The sequence below is a fragment of the Ostrea edulis genome, chromosome 3, assembly GCF_947568905.1.
Source record: "Ostrea edulis chromosome 3, xbOstEdul1.1, whole genome shotgun sequence".
Taxonomy (NCBI): domain Eukaryota; kingdom Metazoa; phylum Mollusca; class Bivalvia; order Ostreida; family Ostreidae; genus Ostrea; species Ostrea edulis.
Window position 1 is genome coordinate 37,553,842 of NC_079166.1, and position 26,380 is coordinate 37,580,221.

Consider the following 26,380-nt stretch of genomic DNA (forward strand, 5'->3'; position numbering starts at 1 on the left):
TTGATATATAATCAGTCAACATCAAACTAAATACTTGAATTTTTTTTTTCCAAAATAGATCTAGCATACCTCTACCATCTCATCCTTTTCATCAGCATAAAACATGTAGGCCTAGTCCGTTTCGGAAACTGTCATGACTATATATTTCTGAAACGTAGTAGAATAGAAATGAAGTTCTTGTTTTCGTGTGTATTGCAGGATAACATCTTCGGTCTCGAAATGTTGTTTGAAATATAAAAGCATCAACTAATACTTGAGCTTCTATACGTCTAACCAGGACCACAATTTAAACTAGTCATTTGAAACTAATTGTGCTATCCTATCTAAATAAAGAATTTATTATTATTATTATTATAAACCAACATTTCTCGACCACGGAGGTTATCCTGCAACATACACGAAAACACTATCCTTATTTTTAGTCCCCTACCGACGAAGTCGAGGGGACTTTAGGTTTACGCTCCGTCCGTCCGTCTGTCCCTCAGTCCAGTTTTCCGCACTTTTTTCTCTGTTCTTGCAGATATTTATCTTATATTTGGTATGTGGCTTTGCCATGACAAGTTACAGATCAAGTTCGAACTTCGTCTCGGTCCGTTGATTTTTCACTTAGTTATGGCCCTTGGACTTAGAAAAATAGCATGAATAATCAGTTTTCCAGACTTTTTTTCGTTGTGCTTGCAGATATTCATTCGATATTTGATACATTGCTTTGTCATAACAAGTTAGAGATCAAGTTTGAATTTCGTCTTGGTCCGTTGATTTTTCACTTAGTTATGGTCCTTGGACTTTGATAATTCATGCTATTTTTCTGTTTTCCGGACTTTTTTTGGTTGTGTTTGCAGATATTCATTTGATATTTGGTACATTGCTTTGTCATATCAAGTTACAGATCAAGTTTGAATTTCGTCTCGGTCCGTTGATTTTTCACTTAGTTATGGCCCTTGGACTTAGAAAAATAGCATGAATTATCAGTTTTCCGGACTTTTTTTGGTTGTGCTTGCAGATATTCATTTGATATTAGGTACATTGCTTTGCCATAACAAGTTACAGATCAAGTTTGAATTTCATCTTGGTCCGTTGATTTTCCATTAAGTTATGGCCCTTGGACGTAGAAAAATAACATGAATTGCTAGTTTACATCCAAGTTTCTTATCTCTGTAGATGAGAATTAAGAATACTACACTCATTAAAACTTCTAGCATAGTAATACTACAATATAGCTAAATTATTCATGATCATCTACATGTCACAATTTATTGACTTGGTTAAAGACCTATACCTAATTATAAATTTGTCTTTTTTCTCTACTTGAATAGTAGTTGATTTCCAATCATTCCTATCCTGGTTCCCTAATTGTCCCTTTTACCATAACCTACATAATGAATTTTGAATATTGTTGTGATACAGTGATTTTTGCAACCGGTAGGGTACTATGTATTGCCATGCAATACTCTCAGAATGCTTGTTTATCTATGGTTAGTAAGAGGCATAATATCATTAGTTATGTAGACACTGAGAGGAGTAATACGGAAATGTATGGGGTCCTTGGGAGAATAAATATTATATAGGGCGAGGCGTAAGCCCTCTAATACATAATTCTTATTTATCAGTACTAACTATTGTGTTTTTTATCGTGTTTTAATCACTATAGAGTGACCAATACCCAAACGTCCACGCTTAGGCGCGGCTGAAGTAAATTTGATTGAAACGAACAATGGTACAGGACAAAATGAAATCATTTACACCGAGTCTGTACCGCCTTAATTAGGCCGAGCCCGATGTTAATTAGCTTTGGTCCATCTGATAAACCTAATTGGGCAGTTGTTTTGTTGTTTGCATCAATCGAGTGCGCACGCCCGTCAACACGGCCACCTCCACTTGTAAGATAAGATAATGTGGAAGCAGATTTAAACCACAAAGTAACGAACGACCCACAGAGAAAATAACATATTTAGCAACGCGATCGTTGGGGCTGAAAACACTTTCACAAGATTCCATGCAAATAACAAACTGTTAACTTGATATCAAATAAAGTAAGAACAGTAACAGTTCATCAATATTAACTGTCGATGAGTGCAATTGTCATTTACATAAGTATGAAATAGTGAAAGACATTATATACAATATGTTGTATTAAACGCAAGTAATGAGATACAATGAAATGAACATATGCACTGAGGTCAACAATAACCATTGTCCATGGCCCTAAAATTAGATACTCTTCAATCAATACGGAAATTCAATAATTTCTATGTCGAGATAGTCAGAAACGAAGGATTAGAATCAATGTCCCCAATACTAAAAATTAGGTCATAAAGTTAGTGATTTTGAAAATTATCTTTTAAATTCATGTCAAATTCTGAGGCAGGGTTTTGCCTGGCCTGTAGTTTGATTCTGACAGCCTAGAAAAGTACTTATTTCTGGCATGGAGGGGAAATTTATATATGCATGTACATGTATATGTTTTAAAAATGGTGTACGCTATGTAAAACAATGGATGGAATTTATATTTTTAAACAAATTTTTGAAATGATAAAATTAGCATGAAATATTAGGTTTATTAAAGAGGTTTAAATAATTATCAAAATTAGGGCAAAATTATACTATTGTTGAATTTAGCCCTTTGATATAACGTCGGCTCGGTGAGGGGAGGGGGCGTGTCATTGGAATGATGGAAGAAAATCGGATTACCTTATCAATAACAGAAAACTGTACGTGACAACAAGTCTATAGATCAGAAGAAGATTGGATACGAAAACACATTGAAGTGGATAAAGACAGTAACAGCACCGCCGTCTCTATGTGTAACACATTTGAATTTACGTGTACGTGCAGTATCCTTGTCAATTTCTGTAGAATTTATAGTTGCGCGGAATACGCCAGTTTTGAGATAGGAGCTCTCCTGTGTAGGAGATACATTTAGTAGAACTTTGAGTGCCTAGGTGGGACAGAGTGAACCTACAGTCAGTGAGAAAGACGATAAAATGTATTAAAAGCGGCTTCTTTTAAAATATGACAATGTAGGATATACTATTTAAAAATATCCTGGATATGATACCTACGACCAACGAAATTACGTGATACAATAAGAATTCCATGTATTTAATTACTCCCTGAATACTTATCACTTACTTAGTTTAAATATCAGTTGAATTCATGTGATAAAACAGCGTATGATAGAAATACTGAGTACATTGAAGAATATTTGTCCCACTCCCGCATGTAAACAAGTTGTTTCGCGCCTTACTATGTACGAGAGTTCTTCAAAGGGAAATAACTCGAACGTATCTCGAAACCGGTATATTGTGCCGGTGTTTGACCCTGCAATAAATATTAGACGTCACTCACCATATCTGAGGTCTGGTTGAGGTTATTTTTAAACGCTAAAATACCCAAGCAAGTTTCATCACTTTAGAATAGTTAGGTACTCGAAATTGGACTTTATTTGTCACTCATCCAGAATATATACGTCAATCACAAAAAATGAAAGAATGTAGAAATGAATATATCCATACATGTAGAGTTACTGACCCGCAGATCCGTAAAATAAATTGAAGTTTTGCGTTATTTGTGTCCAAATAATAATTATATTTATCAAATAACACCCACTTCTAAACTCCGCTTTTTTTCGTCGTTTCAAAAAAGGTGTATCATATGTGTACAATAAAAAAAGTACTTTTTTAAATGTACACATATGGTACACCTTTTTTTAAAACGACAAAAAAGCGGATTTTGATGATGGATTTTATCTATATATGTAATTTATTATTCGGACACAAATAATGCAAAACTTCAATTTATTATTCGGGAACAAATAATACAAAACTTCAATATCTGACTACCTGGTCGGCACACAAACAGGAGTTAGAAAGCGAAACCTTTATCGTAGATACAGCTCATTATAGGATACTTACAAGATATGTCAAGTCATATAGTAAAAAGAAATGAGGAATATTAATGCAAGAAGGTGTGACAGACAGATTGACAAACGAATAAAAATATTGATATAACCGCATTTTCTAGAAATTGTAAGGACCGTTATAATATTGTAAGATTTGTAATAACGACAGACACATCTATGATAGACATTGCATCGCATAAAAAACCCCGATAAAGTGTATAACATTTTTTTTTAAATGAATAATGAAATTTCGCTAACCTATAGATATCTATCAGTCTCGGATACAACATCAAGACTCGGAAGTTAACGCTTCTATGTAAGAATTAAATAACAATAGATAGCAATTACTTTGTCAATAGCTCTAGAAAAGATTGACAATAATATGGTTGAATAAATGGCATTATCAATAACTAGGAGTCTATATCTTTTTGAATAGGTTTCATCAGCTTCATAGATGTTAGTAAAACACTTTGTGAAGCAACAGAACAAATTACACTGTTACGCCAAGAAGATTGATTCCTGAAAAATTCAAGACTTTGAATTTATCTTATTTGCACATTCATACACTGGTATGTACATAGAGGGGCTTCTTCAATGTGAACTGATATGATTTGAATATCAATAATTTGAAAAGAACTTTTACAAGAAAAGAACTAAAAAACATTCTTGCTGGTACAGAAATAGGATTTTCATTTGACTTTTTTCTTTTTTTTTGTGTGTAACAGATGACATGGAGTTTTCCCTCGTTATTTCAATCTGTTTTCAAATTTCGGCTATTCTGCCTTTCTGAGCCACCAAAGGGGAACTCTCCCCTCTTCGATAATTGGCAGTGCTGGTTCAAGTACCTACCAACGGGAGGTAACCGGTCCTTTCACGTAGAGTCTGTCATTACGGAACATAGCGGTCACGCCCCCTTTCTTGTTTTGCCTCCCCTATCCGCTGTGTGCAATTGCTCGGAAATCTGCGTCAACTCTAATTGCCGCTTATTAAGAGCTGAGGTTAAATATCCCTGGACCTTCGATGCTTCATCGTTTTCTTCCATGCCTTTATTTTTAAAAAGTTGCTAGAGATGAAATTCGCCGCTAATCATGTGTCCCGGAGGCCCTATACACACTTTATCGAATAGACTGCGGTTGAAATTACAAAAATCAAACTGAATTTTGAGTACGAAGACTTTAGATATTTCCCCGTATAATTAAATGAATTATAGATAACCATGCATAGTTCATAGAATGAACTTGTATATTATCTTATCATATCATGAATTATTCATGTTTATTTACAAATTAAATGTTTTTATTTGTAATAAATTCATGTTGTTTCAAGGAATAAACAATGATATAAAAAGCATATAGATATTGACCTTTCGACATAAAATCCTACATGTTTGTTTTAAAAACAAATAAAAAATTGCAATAAATAATTATTAGAAATAAATGTGTAGGATATGTCATTCAGGTATAAAATGAGACCAACCTCTGTAAATATAAAGTAGATGGACATATGGACGGATATAACGACAACAATATACCAGAATTTTCCTAGAATGCGCGAGTTATGAATATATATGTACATGATGTTGCAACAATGATAATTTGAAATCTGGTTGTTGGTTGTTTTGGGGGGTTTTCTTTCTTTCTTTTTTTTTTTTTTTTTTTTTTACCTTCTATGATCTATGAAACATATTTTTGTTTCTGATAGCATCAAATATTTCAGCATGACTAAAATCATTGATGATTGAATGATGCAAGACTGTTTCAAAAGAGAAAAAATATATTTTAAAAAGTTTTATAATTTATCCTAATGACGTACGAAGCGTTTAAGCATAATTCACTAAAAGATTTCATCCATACTAATACTGAGAGAAATCACGCTATATCATCTTTAAAAATCGACAGTTGCACATGACTCAATGCCTCTTCTTCATGTAATTTTATCATTATTATTTCATAAACCATTCTATGCATATTTTTATTCTACTTTGTTCAGGGGTAAAGATTTCCAAGCTGACAAAAGCGGAAGAGTATAGACTCATAGAAAACAAGTGTCCCTAGTATGGCGGCATCATAAATGATGTAACATTCATAAATTGTCGTTGTTCGAATAACAAAACAAAGATTTTTTCTTTTAAAGTTCTAAATTATAGATTTCTGTCATTTATATTTCTCTAAGCTCGTCTTTACAAAAATGTCCTTAGAGTTTTTGTTTTCGTCGGCGGCGCCTATGGACGGCAGTTTCTATATTTTTTGAATCGCCAGGGGAAACTATTACCTCAACAAGATTCAAATATATAGAAGAGCATTTTCGCAATAGTTACCACATAAAAATACCTGTCTTGTAATATTGTGTAGTTTTACAGCAGTTCTGAATGTCCATACACCTATCTAAATGATCAGTCAATCCTTCTAACATGTTCATCTGTCCTAGCTTGAGGTATATTCAAATAGATAAAAAAAAAAATCGTAACAGATTTTTTTTTTTTAATGGAATTTTTCGGTTGATATAAATTCATTTTGATAGAATGGAAAACCGTATGCTTTATTGAATATACTGTTTATATGTCGGGAAGTGTGTCATTACCCCCTGCCATTACATCGAGTCGTCCGTTACTATAACACAGAAGACTACCTCTTCTCATACAATTTAAAACACCATGGTCCATGTCAACATGTTTTTCCTTCACATTGATGTTTTAACCGAAGTTTTCTTGCTATTATAAACAAAAATACATGTATTTACTTTTCCAATGGTTTTGTCTTTGATATCATTACAAATTCTAATGATAGCAATATCCTCATAAACGCGCTGAAGTTGTAAACAGGGGTAATACATTTTCAATAATAGAATTCGTTTCTTAAATAAAGATTTAAGTGGAAGTAAATATGTTTGTGGATTTATGATTCAGATTAACCTTTTTTTGTATTTAAACAATTTCTAATATTGCATTAATTGTCAATTGAAATTCATAAGTTTTATCAAAAACACACACAGTTACTCAGTTTTATCTACATAATGACTTCACTACAAAATTTCAAAGATAATGTTCCTGAAAATTATCCCAATTTTACAAAATGAGTACATTCATGAAACGAAACATTTACTAAAGCTGGCTATCAATTGGATTGCGAATTCTAATGTTCACATATATTTTACACTGTTTTATCTACATGCATATCCATGTACATGTCTGAACAATAGTTTACTTTGTGGTAATAATTTTTTCCCAGCAGTGCACAGATTTATCAATGATGGTAGAATTAGATAATTCCTAGGTTTATCAACATCTCTTTCATAAGTTTATTATAATTTCTATACGAGCAATTGCTCAGAATATTTTTATTTTATAAGGCATCACCTGTATTAATGCTTTGTTACTTACATTATGCAATAATTATTAGTAAATATCTCATATTTCACTGACAATTGCAAAGATATACTCTGAAAGAACTCTGAAATTTTTAGATATTGTTTTTCATCCCTTTGCATATATTTTACATCTACAATGTTTTTTCCTTTGATATATCTATAAATTGTATAAATGATCGCCATTTCAATGAATGTGTTGCAGTGAACAATACGCATATGAATCTTAATAAAAAAAACCCAGTTCGTCTATTTTAACGGCTGAAAATTCCGACAGAAATGAAAGTAGAATGTGAAAATAAAATTTTGAAAATACATGAGGGTATGAACTGCAACGCTTCACGGCCAGCATGCTCTTCATGAAAAATGTCGTGAAGTGTTTCAAAACTGAAATTTATTTCCTAGATACAATAAAATATGTTCAAATCAACAGTTGCTTACGATAGCATTTTTTTTTTTCATCTTGTGAATACGTGCTAAGGATAATTATAAATTTGCCCCTGTAAACTAAACATTCGGTACGAAAAGTATAAACCAACTACATCAAAGACCGCCTGTATACTAATACATGTAATTTTTTAAAAGCAATTTATTGACTTATACAATACTTGATGCGCATAGCACCACTCCGTCATTTCCTAACATTTGTCCAGAGTCAGGAGGACACCCGTCGCTTTGTTATGTTACATTTTATTCAAGTTGTATAATAATAAAAAAAAAAAAAACCTTATAAAACACTAAGCTTAAATGAACTGGAAACTATGAAGTGTAAACAATGCTGAACAGCATTTAACATTAATACAGCTGCATAAGCATGTATGTTACATTGTATTTTTTGAATTTACTGGGTGGCTGTAAATACAAAAATTACGACATGACATATTCTGACAAAATGTGTATCAGTGAAGCTAGAATTTGTATTTAGTTTAGATTTCAGTTTAAGGTTTCAAACTTTTTTTTTTAAATTAATTTTTTAAACATATAAAACGGCATTTGAAGACTAGATGTCAACAGAGCCAAAATTGAGTCTGTCGACTCTAAATTCCAACGCTGTAAATGAGTATACCGCCGACTGCAAATTGTTAAATACATGTACATATACTGTAGCTATGTACATGTATATTCCAAAACTATCTATGTCTCTTTATACACGCACTAATTAACTAAAAGGCCTCAATTATCCCTATTAGTACTACATTTCATAGGCATGAGTAAATAAAAGTGACCTTTGGAAATAGAAAACTAATAATTAGATATACATGTACTACTTTACGTAATAAAAACCTTGTTTTATTCGTAGATAACTTTAGAACATCAATTTATTGATTCAATTGCAGTGTAAAATCGTAACTTACATACATAATTTTATAAAATACAAGATACCCCTCCCCTAAACATGTGCTTCGTTTAAACATTACATGTATTAGATACGTATTGAAGCAATGTAATTCCTGTACACAGCACTGTTACATGATCACATATCAATCTGAACATCATCCTATATTATCCAATCAAAAGTCTATATACATGTAGGTGTTTGATTCACGTGTCTTTGAGATGTCGCGTGCAACATGGAAGCTGATGGTCGTAAACTGGAAGAGGAAGGTCGTAAATTGCAAGTTAGTGAAGTTCGGCAGGAACAGTGCAAAGACGAACACGTGGACAAAGTGGACGGCATGGGATGTCTGAGACTGTGTCCCAATGTTGTGTATCCGGGGGGTGCGGGAACCGGGTATGTGGGTGCGGCAAAGAGAGCAGTCCCTGAAGCGTGCAAATAAGGCGAAGACATCACTGTTTCTGGATGGCGCTGGTTCAAAGCAGACGAACGGTAGATTTCATCAAGTAGACGCTTCATGTCGTCAACGGACTTCGTCAAAGTCTGGATGTAATTCCTAGCAAGACTTAATGTAGCAATTTTAGAGAGCTTTCGGACGGACGGTCCTTTGCCGTACGGCATCACTTCCCGTAAACTATCCATGGCCAAATTAAGGTCGTGCATCCGCTTTCTCTCTCTGCTGTTGATTTTGGACCTTAGCTCCGTTATTTCGTCGGGTTCGAGTCCCCTCAGTGTGTAGCTGGTCTTTCGTTTTCTCTGTTTAGAAACAGGTTTCAATCTCTCAGTGTCATCCGCCTCTTCTCTTTCCTCTTCATCATTTACTATGTCAACAAATTTTGAACATTCGGAATCCTCTGTATCAGACATCTTTGAGTTGTTGGTTTTCTTTTTTCTTTTCTTTTTTCACGATGTTAAATGTCCAAGATCATTCAGCAATATGTCGGTTTATCCTCCTTTTGTTTGTTTATAGATGTCAAGTTTCTTTTTATTTCTACTTTTGGTTTTCCTGGATGGGCGGAGCTATTCTGAGGGAAATGCGGCACTGGGTTGATGTGTTCAAGTGGACCGACTTATTACGCCCCGCTACAAAAGGCGGTGACGGAGCTTTTTCAATATGCCTAATTTAGAACCCTATTGTCCGGGGGATTCGCACTTCTCCTGTTAAACCGTTTAGTGGCCGTGAACGCGAAATGGTCAAGTAGATCAAACGTCGCGGCTACTGATGACATAAAAAGTTTAAAGTTACTTCTTCGAATTGCAAAACCGTTTTGCTAGTAGTGTGATGCGTAACTGAGTTGTAACAAAATTGACCGATAATTAAGATCTTTGAGTTAACAGTTATTTTGTTGACTTTTCAGATTAGCGGCGAAGTGAAGACTGTTTAAAGGATTAAATTCATTGCTTTTGTCTGTCTGCGATTCTTACATTCAAAAGAAACGCTCCAAATTCGAAAAACTTGATAAATTTTGCGGTACTATGCAAAAGTATAAATGACGTATCCCGAAGAAGCAAAGCTTTGACACTTAACAGTTTTATTAATAAACTATTTACAGAAGGCAGGGCAATGGTCATTTTGAGAAATGAGCATGGATAAGACTGTAGATCATCATTCAATAAATCATACCATGTCAATCTCAAAATTAGTATCAAGTTTAACATATAACATATTCTAAATTCACAGGAAGGTCACAAAGTTAATGAAAATTCTGAAAGTCCTCATTTAAACCGAATAACTGCTTTAAATATATAGAGCACACACCTGCCTACTTCTCAGACTTATATATTTTGTATACCACTATCAGCTACAACTTTAGTATAGAAATGGTACATAAATACACGTGTGTTCAATGTTTTTCTAAACAGATGTGGCGCTTTACAGTAATAATTTTAAATTTGTATACGTTGTATTTAGCGCTTGGTAGATCCTATATATAGTAATATAATCATAGGCCGCTTGACCATCTAGACAAGTGTGTATAAAAAAAAAAAAAAAACAACTTGCTTTCAATATCACACATGCTTCACGGTCATTGGAAATGGAAATTTTACACACGCCATTTGATATATTTTATAAAACAGAGATTGCAATGAATTCTAAAATAAACATAACTGGCCTTAGTAAAGAACTATGTAATATAATATGAAGTGCAGATAGATGCACCATACGTGAATACCCACCTCCGCCACTATTTACCAGGTTGGGAGAGGTCAACCTGCGGAACCACCAAATCTCTTAGCACCGTCATGTAAACCAGCGCGATAGACCGCTCGACCATCTATGCTTTGATTATATGTATATCCAAAATTGAAATAGAGTCTCAGTAATCGGATAATAATATTAAAAAATATGAAAACACAGAATCCTCCGTAAAGCTTTAGCGCTTTCGTTACATCTTCAGAAGCTTCGGAAGATGTAATGAAAGCGCTAAAGCTAATTTACGGAGGATTCTGTGTTTTCTTTTCATATTTATATATATATGACTTTAAGAAAATCAAGTGGACATCTTTAGAAATAAGTGCTTTGGATAAACTGACGACGTTCGTGGATGAAATATTAAAATTCGCTCTGAATACATTGTGTAGGATTGACAACGTGAAACTATACACAGAACTTTACACCTACCAAATAACGGATAACATAGGCAAAGTGTTGTTGGGAAAGGGTACCCCCCCCCCCCCCTAATTTTGGCCAGTTGTTGGAGTTAATTAATTGACTATCTTCAAGTGTATACCAAACCGAAGCACGTAATCCTTGTAATAAAATACACGATGTAGGATCTTCATACTTTTAGTATATAGGAGGAAATTTTAAATGTTTAATAATACATGGTATAAGATTTCATCATATAATGGGTCTACCGTCAATAGCATAACCTGTATACCAAACTGCACGTGTAAATTTGGTTTCCAATACTAGGAAGTGAGCGACTATCGATAAACTATTTACCCCTTTATATCAAATAATACAAAAAACGGCCTAAAACCATAATCAATCAATCAATATCAAGTAAAGTACATTTCATGTAGTTTATAGAGAATGAAATGAATTGGTTTGTTAACATTTTCAGTACTGGCACTTAATTGTGCTTTCTCCAACCCCCTTCCCTAATTAGTTAACACAGTTACAAATTCTATTTCACCAAAATGTTGAGGAGTCTGTTTGCTCTATAATGTGTTAAATCTGGCACTCAGGACCCTCCCACCTGTTCCATTGTGGGGATAATTACAAGTCCCACGTGTGTCCCCTAAAATAACATAACCGCCATTGTCCAAAGTTTGGTGGTACTTAATTCTCCAAACTCCATAACAGACCGACCACATGGGTCACGTTGTTAGGCTGGCAGCGCCTCTACCCTGAGGGCAGTCAGTGACCACTACAAGTTATGGGCGTTCCTTGACCCTCCTTGAAAACGAATTTCCCCCACAAGTGTACAGAATTCTCTAAATATGCTGAAATTCTGATCAATTGTGGGGTAATGAGGCGACTTTGTTCGTAATGGCCTCGGGCTAATTATCCGAGTTCGAAGATACGCGAGATTCTAAGCATCGTGAAAACAAAAACTCTTTATGATTTCTCCAAATTTTATTTGACAGTGTAAAAATGAAACTCAATAATATTAAGAAATAACATACACATGTACATTTTCTGTAAATATTAACAAAAGACAAATTTATACTTTATCTATCACGAATTTATCGGAATCATGATAAACATCTCACAAATCAATCAATGCCACCCAGTGTAACACATAAGCATCAACAAAAGTCAGCATAAAAGTATAAATATAGAGAGCGCAGTGTCTCTATTTCAAAGAAATGTCATTGACAAAGGCTGAAGTTTACATTCAAATAACTGAATGAAATGCTATTTTACACTCTACAGTCATTGACTCTTCAGATATCTCTCATCGTACAAGTACCAACACTCAAAACACCTACATTTTAGTTGGTTTTACCTTGCATTTAAATATATTCGACAAACTACCATAGCTATGAACCAATCATATAATAATTCTTAGTAATTTTCTACTGCGTACACAATCTCCTAAAAAATGTATGGTAGTCGTGTAGCAAGATATTTAAACAGTGTCAAACAGTCTCTCTTGAAAATTTTACCAAACTATGCAGTTTTGCCTTTTTGATGATTTGATTCTGATAACAGATGAACTATACTAGTAGCACATTCAGGAGTGTATGAAAGTGACTGATAATCAAAGATATCAATACTTTGTCATGCAAGTTTGTTCTCCAAGAGATTCAGATTCTGAATGCATGACATACATTTTACTAAACATTAATATTTCAGGTTTTAGAATTGTGTTCCCCCATTTTACTGATCTGAAAAAAAAAATGTCCAAATTAAACAAAATATTCATTGAATTCTTTTCTTTATAATGAAAAGGGAAACTTCCAACACATTTCTTTTTGTACAATTGACTAAATTTTGTTTATATTCAAAACAGTCTAAAATGTCTTCACTGAAAGGTATATCTTTGTAAAAAGTGATTTGCTCTTTCTTTTTGTTTTTTTAACTGAAGTAAAAAATATTTTTCCTACCTACTTATATCTATACACGTATCAACACTTCGCGAAAGTTACGTCCCTTGTCCGCCATCTTCCGGATAAAAATCGTATTTCCCTACGTTGGGCTTTGTAATTTTCGAATCTGTAGCTTTGACATCTGTTATTTTTCCATCAATTGCAGTTAACTACAATATGCCCCAGATTGGGGCAACCCATTAACTTGTATGAAAACTTGGTAATTAACTAAAATTCAAAGTAATAACATCTTACATTTGGTAAGGTAAAGAAGGAAAACTTGGTTTTTCACCGATTGACCTTTGGCTGACCCCGCAAAGGGACGTAACTCGCGGCGAAGTGTTGATACGCGTATACATAAGTAACAAAAGTGAAGCCAATAATATCTCAAACTTTAGCCTTGAGAAGGTGTTTGTTCACACATTACATATAATAACATAACAATAATTGTTAATTCATGTACTTTCATTTCAATACTAACAACTAAGAATATTTTATTGTCATAAATCAAAGTCTTTGTTCATATACATGTATCATATAAACACTGAAAAGATGAAAAATAGGTGATTTAGACCCTGAAACTATTTATCCATGTATTGTTATTGGGATGATGATTAGGATAAAACTTACAACACTAAACATAATTCATAGTAAAATAGTTGCAATCAAGCATAGTAACTGTGGTACATATTTATCAGTGGAGGATAGGCATATAATCATGCTTTACAGAATATAAGTATATTGTTTCCTGGAATGCACCCCCTGCAGTTGTACTGAGGAGAGTTGCATGTACAAAAGACAGAAAAAATTATCCCAAGAATTGATTTACTTTGCAGCCAACACAAAAAAGTAGCATCTGTTAAATAAGAGATATTTTGGCACCATAACTATCATGCGACATGATCAACATTTTCACTACGATATCTTCTACAGAGGTGGCTGGCTGGTTTTCTGCACTATAGTATGGTGTTACTGCTAGTCCCCATGCAGGTACACACTTTGGTATATAGATTATTTTTCAGCCCCACAAATCTTCTGTTCTTCCGAACTTGAAAATCAAAGAACTGCAAAATAATAAAACTCAGTTAAATTCCATATCTGTGACATTTTATCACTTAAAATAAAGAAATTTTTGATTAACTTTTGTTTTAGTTTCTCATGGAATAAAAGTAAAAAACAAGATGCATTAGAACAGTTAAAACGAAAATTTACATAAACTTTTCAAAATTTAAGTACAAAAATTCCCAAATTGGTAATTGCCAAATCTTTTTATTCATGATCACTTAGTCTATGGGTTTCTGGTGAATCAAACAATCTCCTCTCTAAAACATGTATATTTCATAGAAATGAATAAAAAAAAAATATGTAAAATAATGATAATGTCTGTGAGTAATGAGTATATATATCACCTTAAACATTTCATTTGTATCATTGTTATTTTCTTAAGTTTAATATCTTTCAAAGTGAAATTCCCAATTAAAAGGGTACAGGACCCTGTAAAACAAAGGGTCAGTTTACCCCTGTATGATTTACAGAGACCTCCCATAACTCTGCTATTGTTATACCTGAAGAAAATGAGGGCATTCTGTAAAAACACTGCCACTCCAGGCCAGTCTGGTATTCCTGTAATGATACACTACAGTCAATGTAAACAAACAAAATATCTACATGTAAGTCAACTTACATACAGTAACAGTTATGGCATATTGAGTATCATAAATAATGATGTAATCCCCTGCATAAAAAAGCATATAGAAATTGTATTTGGATTTAGTCAATTACATTGATACAACTACACTATTTGCAGGTTTGTTAAAATCTCATTTTACTGCACAATGTATGTTGATTCAGGTTTAACTTTTTAAAGTAGATAAAAACTTTTTTGACATTAGTCATGCAAAAATGCAAGTTTGAAAATGACACATGCGTATAAGCAAGCATTCCAGCAAATACAGTTCTGTACCCACCTGGGTTATTCACCACGTAGAACCCAAACAGGATCCATGAGGCTGCAATGAGGGAGCCGAAGCCCATGAGAAAGCCGATGAAGAGCCACACGCGCGCAGCAGTCTGCCCAAGGCACCCGTCGGTGTAACTCTCCCCTCTTATCTGACCGTTCGATACAGAATTTATGCTACAAAATCAATAATTTGATTCAATATATATATACAGGATCCAGAAAACATTTTGTTTTCCAATATCAGATTCATTAATCATGCTTCACATGCATGGACGTACAGAAATATAAACATGATAAATGGCTTCATTGTAACCTTAACATGTAAGACTGCTACATCGTATCTATGATTAATAAATATCTTCTGGCGATACTTTCATTTAATTTGGAAATTTGAAGAAAAATATTCTGTTGCTATTCTTCACGAAAACTCACAAACCTGCCACATGCTGTGTGTGACAGGTTAGTACAAAATTCTGTATTGAGCTGGTAACATTTTATCTTGAGGTAGACTAATAGGCTAGTAAAAATTTTCAAGGAGACAAACATAAAGCCCCTTATTGTGGCCACACTTAATAACACCAAAAAATTTAAATTAACTTTGACCTTATTGATGACCTTTGCCCATTTACAGAGCAATGATTTTGACCTTTGAGTTCATCAAGTATGAAGTCTCTACATGTATCTCGGCATATGTATGTAGTTCAGAAGCTATGACCAAGATTAAAGTCCCAACAAAGATGTAGACTGAAAACAATCTCACTCCAGATCCCTGTTCTTGTCAGCATAATTTTTTTTTTACATCAAATTTTATAAAAAGGGCATGGAAAGTCACTTACAAGAAAAACGCCAACGTTCCAAACACACCGCAGGTGTGGAAGGCGTGGTTAAAATCATTCTGGTCCGGGTAGTTAGCTGCAGCGTCTATAACAATCCACCATCCAGTGAAGAACTAAAACACACAGATAGAGCAATCAAAACCAAAGTCAAAAAATAATTATTTGCTCAAGGATATTAATCATTTACAAGACAATTCAGATAAAGTCTGATTTAGTCCACCTATAATACATACCTGGGGTATGTACAGTTACACTTAATTATTTAGAACTACAATGGGGAAAGTTTCCTCTACAATGGGGAAAGTTTCCATAAAAATGAAGGAGAATTCACCAAAATCAGGGAGGTGTATATAATAGCCATTTGGGACTTCTTACCAGTCTTAAATTGATACCTCTCTTACTATGACTATATACACTAGTCCAGTAACAATTAATCCTTACTTTTAAAAAGGACAATTAAATTCAATAATATGTAACAACTAAAGACTTTGAAGAGATTTTCAGCTATTTAACATTGCTATGGGGAATGCATGTTAACTTGTTAGGAATTTACTTTTTTTAAGATCAGAATGGCTGAACAATAATTTGGTTTTTGAGATTTTGATTTTAATATCGAGGGGTGAAAATTTTCAATGTTACCCTCAACTACATGCAATATTTGTTTTATTATACTGAATGTTATAAAAACAACAAAGCAGAAAGACTTTGACATTTGATCAATCAACGTCAAGCGATATTTCATATATAGATGCAGGTATTTGTTTTATTCGGCTACGCCTCGGTTGACAATGGTTTTTTCGGGGTGAAAATTTTCAATGTTACCCACAACTACATGCAATATTTATAAAGTGCTTGCACCAATGTACGAGTACGGAGGAGAAAGCAATTACACTGGCATTGATTGAAAAGGTTTAAATTTGATATCAAGTTTAAAAAACGAACAACACAGTGTAAATTTTTCTGCCAAGTGCTGTATGATTTTCCTTTCTTTGTTGGAATGACTTGAGTAACTACATTTTTCGTGCTGATTGTCAATGTTTTAGGTTTTTCAGCAGATATCGCGATAACAAGCATGGCAGAACAGATGAAGAATTTTGCATGTTGTACATGATATTTAATGAAAAACACCTACATTAGACATCTCTAAGCAGAAGGTTGGTACTCTTTTTAGTAAGGGTGCAGTGATTAACTGTGAGATGGTATATCACGGTAACATTATACTACGGTTCGATTCATGATACTTTACACTATATGGCAGTTTGGTATTCTCGGTCTGGATTAATTTGAATCATCCAGTTTGGCTTTAAAATTGTGTTGTAAAATTGGCTTCCAATAATGGAAAACAGTGCTGACCATGCCGCTGAATTATCTCTATCCCTCCAACCCATAAATCTCCAGTATCAGAGCATTTTGGATTCCGTGAAATGAAAGAAACGGTAGATCATGTTGATGGTTTGATCTTTATTAAAGAAAAACATGCAGTTGCAACAGTAAAGTGCAATTAAATGATACCAAAAGCTGTGTAATTGTTCATTTGTTATTATTCATAGCATCTTAAAAGCATCAATCATGATACGTACTGTATCGTCAGGTCTGTATCGTGATAAGCATCATACCGTGAAACAAGCGTGTCGTTGCACCCCTACTTTTTAATGTAAAGAACATTAAAGACAAATACACAGAGCTTATTAAAGGTTATTCATAAAAATATTTTGCACCATTACAGAGATCCTATGGACTTGTAGCCCTCTAACGAAAACGTCAGACTAAAAAAAAAATTGGGGAGGGCTCCATTATTGCAGCTTTAATATTTACCTGTTCCAAGTGAACTGATACTTTTGCCGTTGAACAGTGTACTATACATGATTTTTAAAATAATGTTTGGGTGGGGATTCCAGATAAAATTTGAGAATTTTGGTTAATCCTGACTGTTATCCTATTTACTCAATCGATGCCAAATATTAAAATATCATAAATCAGTTACTATACCTATATACAGTCAGTTTGGGCTGCATGTTCAACCATAAAGGCATAATATAAATTTACAGTGTTACACTTACCAGAATGCCTGAAACAACGGATACAACAGCATTCCTACGATCTCCCAATTCTATACAATCACATTGACATCGACAGTTGTCCAAAAAGCCCGACATCTTGCTATTATGACGAATCGACACGCGATGATTTTACATCAGTCACTGAAAATCTGGTCATGCATGAAATACTCCAATTTAATACGTGCATCAAAGTATGTTAGTCTAAAGTATTTTAACTGCATAAATCTTCTGCAACAAACAACGACAGCTCTGCGATAGTGGATGAAAATGAAAACAAATATGTCTGCCAATATCCGGTCAGGAACATTCGAAGCTCCTCGCCTTTTATATCACAAGTAAAGAAGTTCCGAATGGATGTGACCCGAAACTGACAAACCGTATATTTCCGGATTTTATTGCATTGATATAAAAAAAATAATAATGATGATACTACTACTAGTCTACTACTAATAATAAAATCAATGTTAGTTTGAACTGTGGTTCAATAATTTGTCATAGACAGTGTTGTAGTATAGAAAAGGAGGGGATTTTGGGCTGGACCGGGAATCGAACCCGAGACACCTGCAAGATAAGATAAGAAAACTTTATTTCAATTCGGCATGTATAAAACACAAATGATTAACACAGATAATTTCAAGATAATTTCAGAAGGCTATATTGTCAAATTCCTTCTACGAAAATGTTATTTAATTTCCTCATTATAACCGATTGAGTTACCTACCTGCATATATAGCCAATAGTAATTTGTAGTTTTCTATATTATCATTCTCTAAACTTCAACAGATTAAATTAATTACTTTCTTTGTAAGAATATATACTTCTCTCAAGTTTGACTGAGTGGTCATTAATTAGAATTCAGAAACTACCGATACAATGACAAAATAATTATACAGTTTGATTAACGTCATTCTGGTCTTACGAATGCTTGTTGTTTTCCGCATGCCATTCACAGGATCTCAAAGTCCGGTGAGCAAAACAAAGATGGTCAGAATGAGGACCAGAGGCCGCAAATTCCTCCGTTGTAAACGTCGATGAATTACTTTTTTATCTGTACAAGAGGTTCAAAAGAAAGGGTATCTTTATTCATTGATTCGCATCATTGTTATTTTCAATTACAAACTCAACACTGAAGTTTTGTTTCCTCGTCATCTGTATAGATAATGCTAGTAGGATATCGTGGGCATTATAATGCGTTGTACATGTATATTTAAAAGTCTTTCAAAAGGTCCACTCGTTTGGAAAATCATCTGTTAGGAAATAAATGCTTCTCTGAATTAGAGTAAGTATGTCCGTTCAATAAAAAATCCATTAGTCAAACTATATTTTGTTTTCAATAGAATAGATATAAAATTATATATAGACTGAAAACAAAATGGATAAAAAAAAACCTGTGGTCAAACGGCGCGAGCTGATCAGAACATTGTATCGTCATTCTATGTACATCCTTTTTGTAATTATCTAGATCATAATCTATAATAATTATCATCTATATTATATACCATAGGTTGGATGAGGTGCCTATCTAGGAATAAGCATCCCCTGTCGACCGGTCACACCTGCCTTGAGCCCTATATCTTGATCAGGTAAATGTAGTAATCCGTGGTCAAAATCAGTGTGTAAAGAAAGGTCTAAGATTGGTATGAAACACGTCAGACAGCATTTGACACAATGACAAGCTGTATTGGCAAACTAGATCTTTATAACGACAATAGAATTTGCGAAATGCGGACTTTAACGAGACTATTGAAAACCCTGTAACATAAACTTGTTTGTCAGTAGCCTGCCTCGATTTAAAAACTGATCATACGCAGAACAAGGTCTTGCGTATCGAATCAGACGAGAGACGTAAACACCATATGTAGGTGATAATGGAATATTGTTACATAAATATGGGAAGTTGATGATGGAGAAGCTGGTCGTGCTGTTTGTCATAAAGTTGAGATGTTAGTTTGCTGTTATTATCTATCTTCAATGAAATATCTAAGTACGAAGCAGATGTGGAAGACTCTGGTGTCTTTTATGTCGAGTTCACTGGGATATATCGAATCTACATATGAATGAAAATTATTATTGTTAATAAATAAAACGTATGCATGTCGTCGATATATCTAAATGTCGAGTTGAAGGCCACAGCAAGAGATTTATTCTCATGTAGATTTTGAATAAATTCTGCTTCATAAGAATCAAAGGAACACAGTTCGTGCCCATGACAACAACATGTTATTGGAAGACCCGATTACCAAAGACTACGAAGATACTTTCAATGAGGAACTCCAGCATTTTTTTTTAAAATATCAAAATCAGAGTATCTGTGCGTAGAATCAGAGTAGTGTTTAACAAAGTTGTTTTTCAATGACTGGTCACTAGATAGATGTTTTTCATTTTTGTAGAAGAAGCAACTATGGTGTCAAAAATTCTAGTCTTCGATTTATTGCGAGGAATGGTAAAGTAAAGTGTAAACACGTCTTGATGCTGTAGATTTCAGTACAGTGTTGTGATTACTAAAAGTTCTTTAGAATTTCATTCAAATGTGCTCGGTGAAACAATGAAGTTTTAGAGCTATTATAGGGGAAAACAGGGTGCCAAAAAAAGTGGAGTCAAATTCGCCTAAGGATAAGAGCTATGCGTGAAGGAGATAATCCTTAATTTTGAAATGAATTTCTAAATTTTATAACAGCAATTAAATATACATCCGTATTTTCAAGCTAGTAACGAAGTACTTAGCTACTGGGCTGTAGAGACCCTCGGGGACTAACAGTCCACCAGCAGAGGCTTCGACCCAGAGGTCATAATGTAAAACTTATACGGTACCAATTTTGATGCACCAGATGCGCATTTCGACATTATATACATCTAACTTACGGAACATTTTTGTATTATATCTAACTTACAAAACATGCATTTTTGTATTATGTCTAACTTACGGAACACTTTTGTATTATATCTAACTTACGGAACATTTTTGTATCATGTCTAACTTACAGAACATTTTTGTATTATGTCAAACTTACAGAATTTTTTTTATTATATCTAAGTTACAGAACATTTTTGTATTATGTCTAACTTACAGAACATTTTTGTATTATATCTAACTTACGGAACATTTTTGTATTATAGCTACAATGTACATGTAACTTACAGAACATTTTTATATAGTATCTAACTTTCGGAACATTTTTATTTTATATCTAACTTACAGAACATTTTTGTATTATATCTAACCTACGGATTATTTTTGTATTATATCTAACTTACAGAACACGTTTGTACTATATCTAACTTACAGAACATTTTTGTATTATATCTAACTTACAGAACATTTTTGCTTTATATCTAACTTACAAAACATTTTTATATTATATCTAACTTACAGAACATTTTTGTATTATATCTAACTTACGGAACATTTTTGTATTATATCTAACTTTCGGAAAAGTTTTGTATTATATCTAACTTAAGGAACATTTTTTGTATTATATCTAACTTAAGGAACATTTTTGCTTTATATCTAACTTACAGAACATTTTTGTATTATATCTAACTTACGGAACATTTTTTGTATTATATCTAACTTAAGGAACATTTTTGCTTTATATCTAACTTACAGAACATTTTGTATTATATCTAACATACGGAACATTTTTGTATTATATCTAACTTACGGAACAGTTTTGTATTATATCTAACTTACGAAACATTTTTATATTATATCTAACTTACAGAACATTTTTGTATTATATCTAACTTACGGAACAGTTTTGTATTATATCTAACTTACAAAACATTTTTGTATTATATCTAACCTATAGATTATTTTTGTATTATATCTAACTTACAGAACACTTTTGTATTATATCTAACTTACAGAACATTTTTGTATTATAGCTAACTTACAAAACATTTTTATATTATATCTAACTTACAGATCATTTTTGTATTATATCTAACTTACGGAACATTTTTGTATTATATCTAACTTAAGGAACATTTTTTCTTTATATCTAACTTACAGAACATTTTTGTATTATATCTAACTTACAGAACATTTTTGTATTATATCTAACTTACGGAACATTTTTTGTATTATATCTAACTTAAGGAACATTTTTGCTTTATATCTAACTTACAGAACAGTTTTGTATAATATCTAACCTACGGAACATTTTTGTATTATATCTAACTTACGGAACATTTATGTATTATATGTATCTATTTGTAGTACTAAAATCTACAAGGACACGTACATGGATATACATATTTCAATGTTTAAAAGTGCTTTGAAATAAATCATGCGTGGACATTTTGAAATGATATTACCATGATCATGGTTTACTTAATCTATTTGATAAAGTACTAGTAAATGATTAATGATATAATGTGATCATTTTATAATATATACACACAGACGAACGAAGCGTATTCGCTTTTTTTTTTTTTTTTTTTTTTTTTTAAGAGATCTGACATGTGCGAGTCAGTTATCCGGATGCTTCATCAGTATCCGGAAAATTTTTGCTTGAAACAAAATTGTCTGGTTAATGTTCATACATTATATTCGAAAGTTAACCTATCTTAAATTCTATAAAAGTTGTAACCAATTTCTGACCAAATCTTGTAGCAGTTGCATTAATTTGTACAACTGGACAAATCCTTTACAGATCATAACTCTTTATTTTTGTGTTGTACAAGATGGAGAAGTTGAGATGGGGGCTATTAGAAAGTAAATAATCCTCAATCTGTTTGACGTACTGGGTATATAGAACCCAATACTTAGGGGATATCACTACATTTTCAGTTACATACGCTTTGAAAACACAGGGATATGCTTCTTCAAACGTAAACTTTTTTCAGCTAAAACATCGAATCCACCAAAAAAAAAAAAAAAAAAAAACATTCAAAAAAATATATAAACACTCGATTTTCATACATTTATTATTTCATTTGTAGCGTAATGAATATGTACATATATATTGCTGCATAGAAATCTCTTCAGATGATATAAAAGTATTCCGAAAAACGACGACATTTTCGGATTGAATTGCACACCTTTTATCCTAGGTGCAAATATGGTTTGAGAAAATGCTGTAAACCAAAATATGGCCATAATTACCCAAGAAGATAATGCACACGTGTCCCATACAGTCACAAATTTGTTTTCGACATTGAAATCAAACAACTTACTTTTCCATCTCAGACAGAAGTCATCAACTGTAGCATACACGTGCGCTGTCATGGTCATAAATAACAGCACATCGCAAAGAGGGCATCCTTGTCGAAAACCAGATTTTTTGTTAAAGATATTAGATATGTATACCAGTAGAGTTAAACTGCACAAAAACACAAGAATCGCACTGACAAAATACTCTTCATATGAGACATAATTACAAAGTTTGTAGACAACAGGTGCATTAGCGAGAACATACAGGGTAACTGCGCATGTAATCTCTAACCATGATGTATATTGAAATATCGAACTGAAAGCAGAAGTGCAGTAAAACGCAATAACTAACTTCGCTGCCAGGATTTTTGCTGCCGTTTGTAAATAAATCTCACTAAAATACCCGGACTGGTCGTAATGGTAGTTTGTTAGAGTCATCCCCAATGCGGCAAGTCCTAGAGAAATGGAGTCAAATTGTTTGAAGATGAACGCCGTGGAGTTCCTGGATGTAGTGCCAAACAAATAACTTGCTAGTTTTCCTATGAAAACATACAGAAATAGAGCTACGGTCACTGAGAAGTTCCATGCAAACTTTCTGGAATAGGACGCCTCCATAACGATGCCAGAATAGTATATATAAAATGAAATCACAAGACACAACGCGGCCCAAGCAATAAGAAGCGGTCGCCCAAAGAAATCGTCCGAGGTATGTTCCGCTCTGTTCACTGATGATGTCAGCTTAGTCCAAGGCATTTCGAAATCTGGAAAGAACAAACTATTACTGAAATTCAATTTCGCTGAAATGATTAGATAAACTAGGAAGAGTCTAGGACATGCATACTTTCTGCTTGTGCTTCTGTTGTGTAAGATGTTGCCTTAACGTATATTTACCTGTAGGCCCTAAGGACACCCGGCTAACTAGTCATGACGTAACTCTGTATTAACTGTTACTACTGATACAAATACATACGCATAAATCACAGCACATAGTATATTAATCTCGTATATTAATCTCGTATATTAATCTCGTATATCAATCTAGTATATCAATCTAGTATATCAATCTAGTATATTAATCTCGTATATTAATCTCGTATATTAATCTAGTATATTAATCTAGTATGTCAATCTAGTATATCAATCTAGTATATCAATCTAGTATATCAATCTAGTATATCAATCTCGTATATCAATCTCGTATATCAATCTCGTATATTAATCTAGTATATTAATCTCGTATATTAATCTCGTATATTAATCTAGTATATCAATCTAGCATATCAATCTAGTATATTAATCTAGTATATTAATCTAGTATATTAATCTAGTATATCAATCTAGTATATTAATCTAGTATATTAATCTCGTATATTAATCTAGTATATTAATCTAGTATATTAATCTCGTATATTAATCTAGTATATTAATCTAGTATATTAATCTAGTATATTAATCTCGTATATTAATCTAGTATATTAATCTAGTATATCAATCTAGTATATTAATCTAGTATATTAATCTCGTATATTAATCTAGTATATTAATCTAGTATATCAATCTAGTATATTAATCTAGTATATTAATCGATGTTTTAAAAGTCATTTACTAGTCCGATACACTGTGGTTTCCTAACCTTCATTTACTGGTAGTTCGGGATACAACCTTCATCTTAAAAGCAAGAAAATGTATGCGTCTTTCATTTCGAATATAAGCTTTCTCAGTGACGACACAACGCACCATGTGCATTAGTGTTAGTGCACCAAGGGTATCCGAAAACTATCAATTCGTGAAATCAGAAATATGAGTATAACGCACACCTAAGAAAATTGTCGTAGGATATTTTTAACCCCTTTCTCTGAAAATTGTAAAATTTTGAATTAAAATAAAGGATTGCCTGCATGTGTCACCCAACACTATTTCCATACATTTGCAGCATCAACGTATATTCGGAATTTAACCGTTATTTGCGCATACGGATCCAATCGGAACTCCTCGAATGTCTCGCGCACTCAACATAGATCTCGGATGTAATACGATGGCATCCATGAGCGAATTTGATGCATTGTCAATTACGACAATGCATCAAATTCGCTCATGGATGCCATCGTATTACATCCGAGATCTATGTTGAGTGCGCGAGACATTCGAGGAGTTCCGATTGCATACGGATCTAGCTGCAGAACTGTAGCTCTATAAGAAAATATTGGGACAGATCTCCGAGAGCTACAGTTCTGCAAACTACTTTTAAAAAATTCAATTATGCAGAAGTATTGTATAATCATTACTTGATTATGAAATGCTCATCTTTTTCTCATTTGTTGTTCTGATAACACGTGACAGTTGAATTGAATTACAAGCATTGCCATTAGCAGACATGGCTGGGTTTTTTTGTTTTTTTTTTATCGTGATTGTTGATAGCATTAATATTATGTAGTGTGATATAAAGATGCACAGTGAGTTGTAGTCTATCGAAACAGTCTATAAAATGAGAGAAAAAAATTAAGCAAAATTGAATTTGAATGTATACACAAGAATTCTAACTAGCACCTAAAGTAACTCAAGCTTAAAGAAGTGGACTTGAACTGTTGAATATTGCTGTCAAAACAAATTCTGTATGACATGGTCCCGGTGAACGGATCGTGTTCGAATCACAAGTTTGCTATATCATTTCAACCAAACATGCACTTAATTACATGGGCCAATAAGAAAAGAAAAAAGAAGTTACAATAATTGATATACTGGATAATATACTACTTACATCGATAGCTTTGTTAATCCCGGTTATTCTAAAGTGTCGTTGCCTTGTACGGTAAATTGTTTTTCTGTCAATATGAATTTTGTTGTAACAGCTTGTGAATTAATCACGTTTAATGGGGTTATACGTTAAGATTTATAAGACAGTATCTCGATAATAACTGAATATCTGACCCCGAACAACAACATGTCAAACCAAAACCGGAAAACACACCACCGGGTCCAAAACAGGGTGCTCTGAGGATAAGGACAGGCGGCCCACCGGGAAATCGACAGAAACCGGATACAAATGCATGTACATATACATGTATATATCAAAGCTGTTTGTGTCTCCATAAAATCTAACATAGAAGTTTAAATATATGAAAATATGAGACATGCATGTGTTGATTCCTATAGTATTTTGGAAGAAATTTCTGCACAATCGGTTTTATCAATTCTACAAAATACCCATTTCTTACATTGTTTGTATACTA

General features: G+C 33.2%; 3 protein-coding genes across 4 annotated transcripts; all 3 read right to left on the reverse strand.

Annotated features, from left to right (window-relative positions):
- Positions 1-8,653: 8,653 nt before the first annotated feature.
- On the reverse strand, positions 8,654-10,033 carry LOC125675713 (oligodendrocyte transcription factor 2-like). The gene has a single exon (XM_048913494.2). The coding sequence runs from the start codon at positions 9,465-9,467 to the stop codon at positions 8,784-8,786; it is 684 nt and encodes a 227-aa protein (XP_048769451.2). The 5' UTR covers positions 9,468-10,033; the 3' UTR covers positions 8,654-8,783.
- A 2,131-nt stretch (positions 10,034-12,164) lies between these two features.
- On the reverse strand, positions 12,165-18,335 carry LOC125675748 (transmembrane protein 50B-like). 2 transcript variants are annotated; one of them, XM_048913537.2, is made up of 5 exons: positions 17,996-18,335; positions 15,936-16,048; positions 15,107-15,273; positions 14,705-14,762; positions 12,165-14,203 (listed from the first exon to the last, which is right to left on the reverse strand). In XM_048913537.2, the coding sequence occupies exons 1-5, from the start codon at positions 18,089-18,091 to the stop codon at positions 14,158-14,160; spliced, it is 480 nt and encodes a 159-aa protein (XP_048769494.1). In that variant the 5' UTR covers positions 18,092-18,335; the 3' UTR covers positions 12,165-14,157. The 2 variants fall into 2 exon arrangements, with proteins under 2 accessions (XP_048769494.1, XP_056016600.1); XM_056160625.1 differs by having other exon boundaries at positions 12,165-14,762; positions 17,996-18,318.
- Positions 18,336-22,910: 4,575 nt separating this feature from the next.
- On the reverse strand, positions 22,911-23,903 carry LOC125676850 (uncharacterized). Its single transcript, XM_048914712.2, has one exon. It carries the CDS (start codon positions 23,901-23,903, stop codon positions 22,914-22,916), a length of 990 nt encoding a protein of 329 aa, XP_048770669.1. The 3' UTR covers positions 22,911-22,913.
- Between the last annotated feature and the right edge of the window lie 2,477 nt (positions 23,904-26,380).

Coding starts and splice junctions, on each gene's coding strand:
- LOC125676850 (XM_048914712.2), bottom strand. CDS start 23,903: ATGCCTTGGACTAAGCTGACATCATCAGTGAACAGAGCGGAACATACC.
- LOC125675713 (XM_048913494.2), bottom strand. CDS start 9,467: ATGTCTGATACAGAGGATTCCGAATGTTCAAAATTTGTTGACATAGTA.
- LOC125675748 (XM_056160625.1), bottom strand. CDS start 18,091: ATGTCGGGCTTTTTGGACAACTGTCGATGTCAATGTGATTGTATAGAA. Junction 16,049..17,995: donor CCGTTGTTTCAGGCATTCTG/GTAAGTGTAACA, acceptor TGTGTGTTTTAG/TTCTTCACTGGATGGTGGAT. Junction 15,274..15,935: donor GGAACGTTGGCGTTTTTCTT/GTAAGTGACTTT, acceptor TTGATTTTGTAG/CATAAATTCTGTATCGAACG.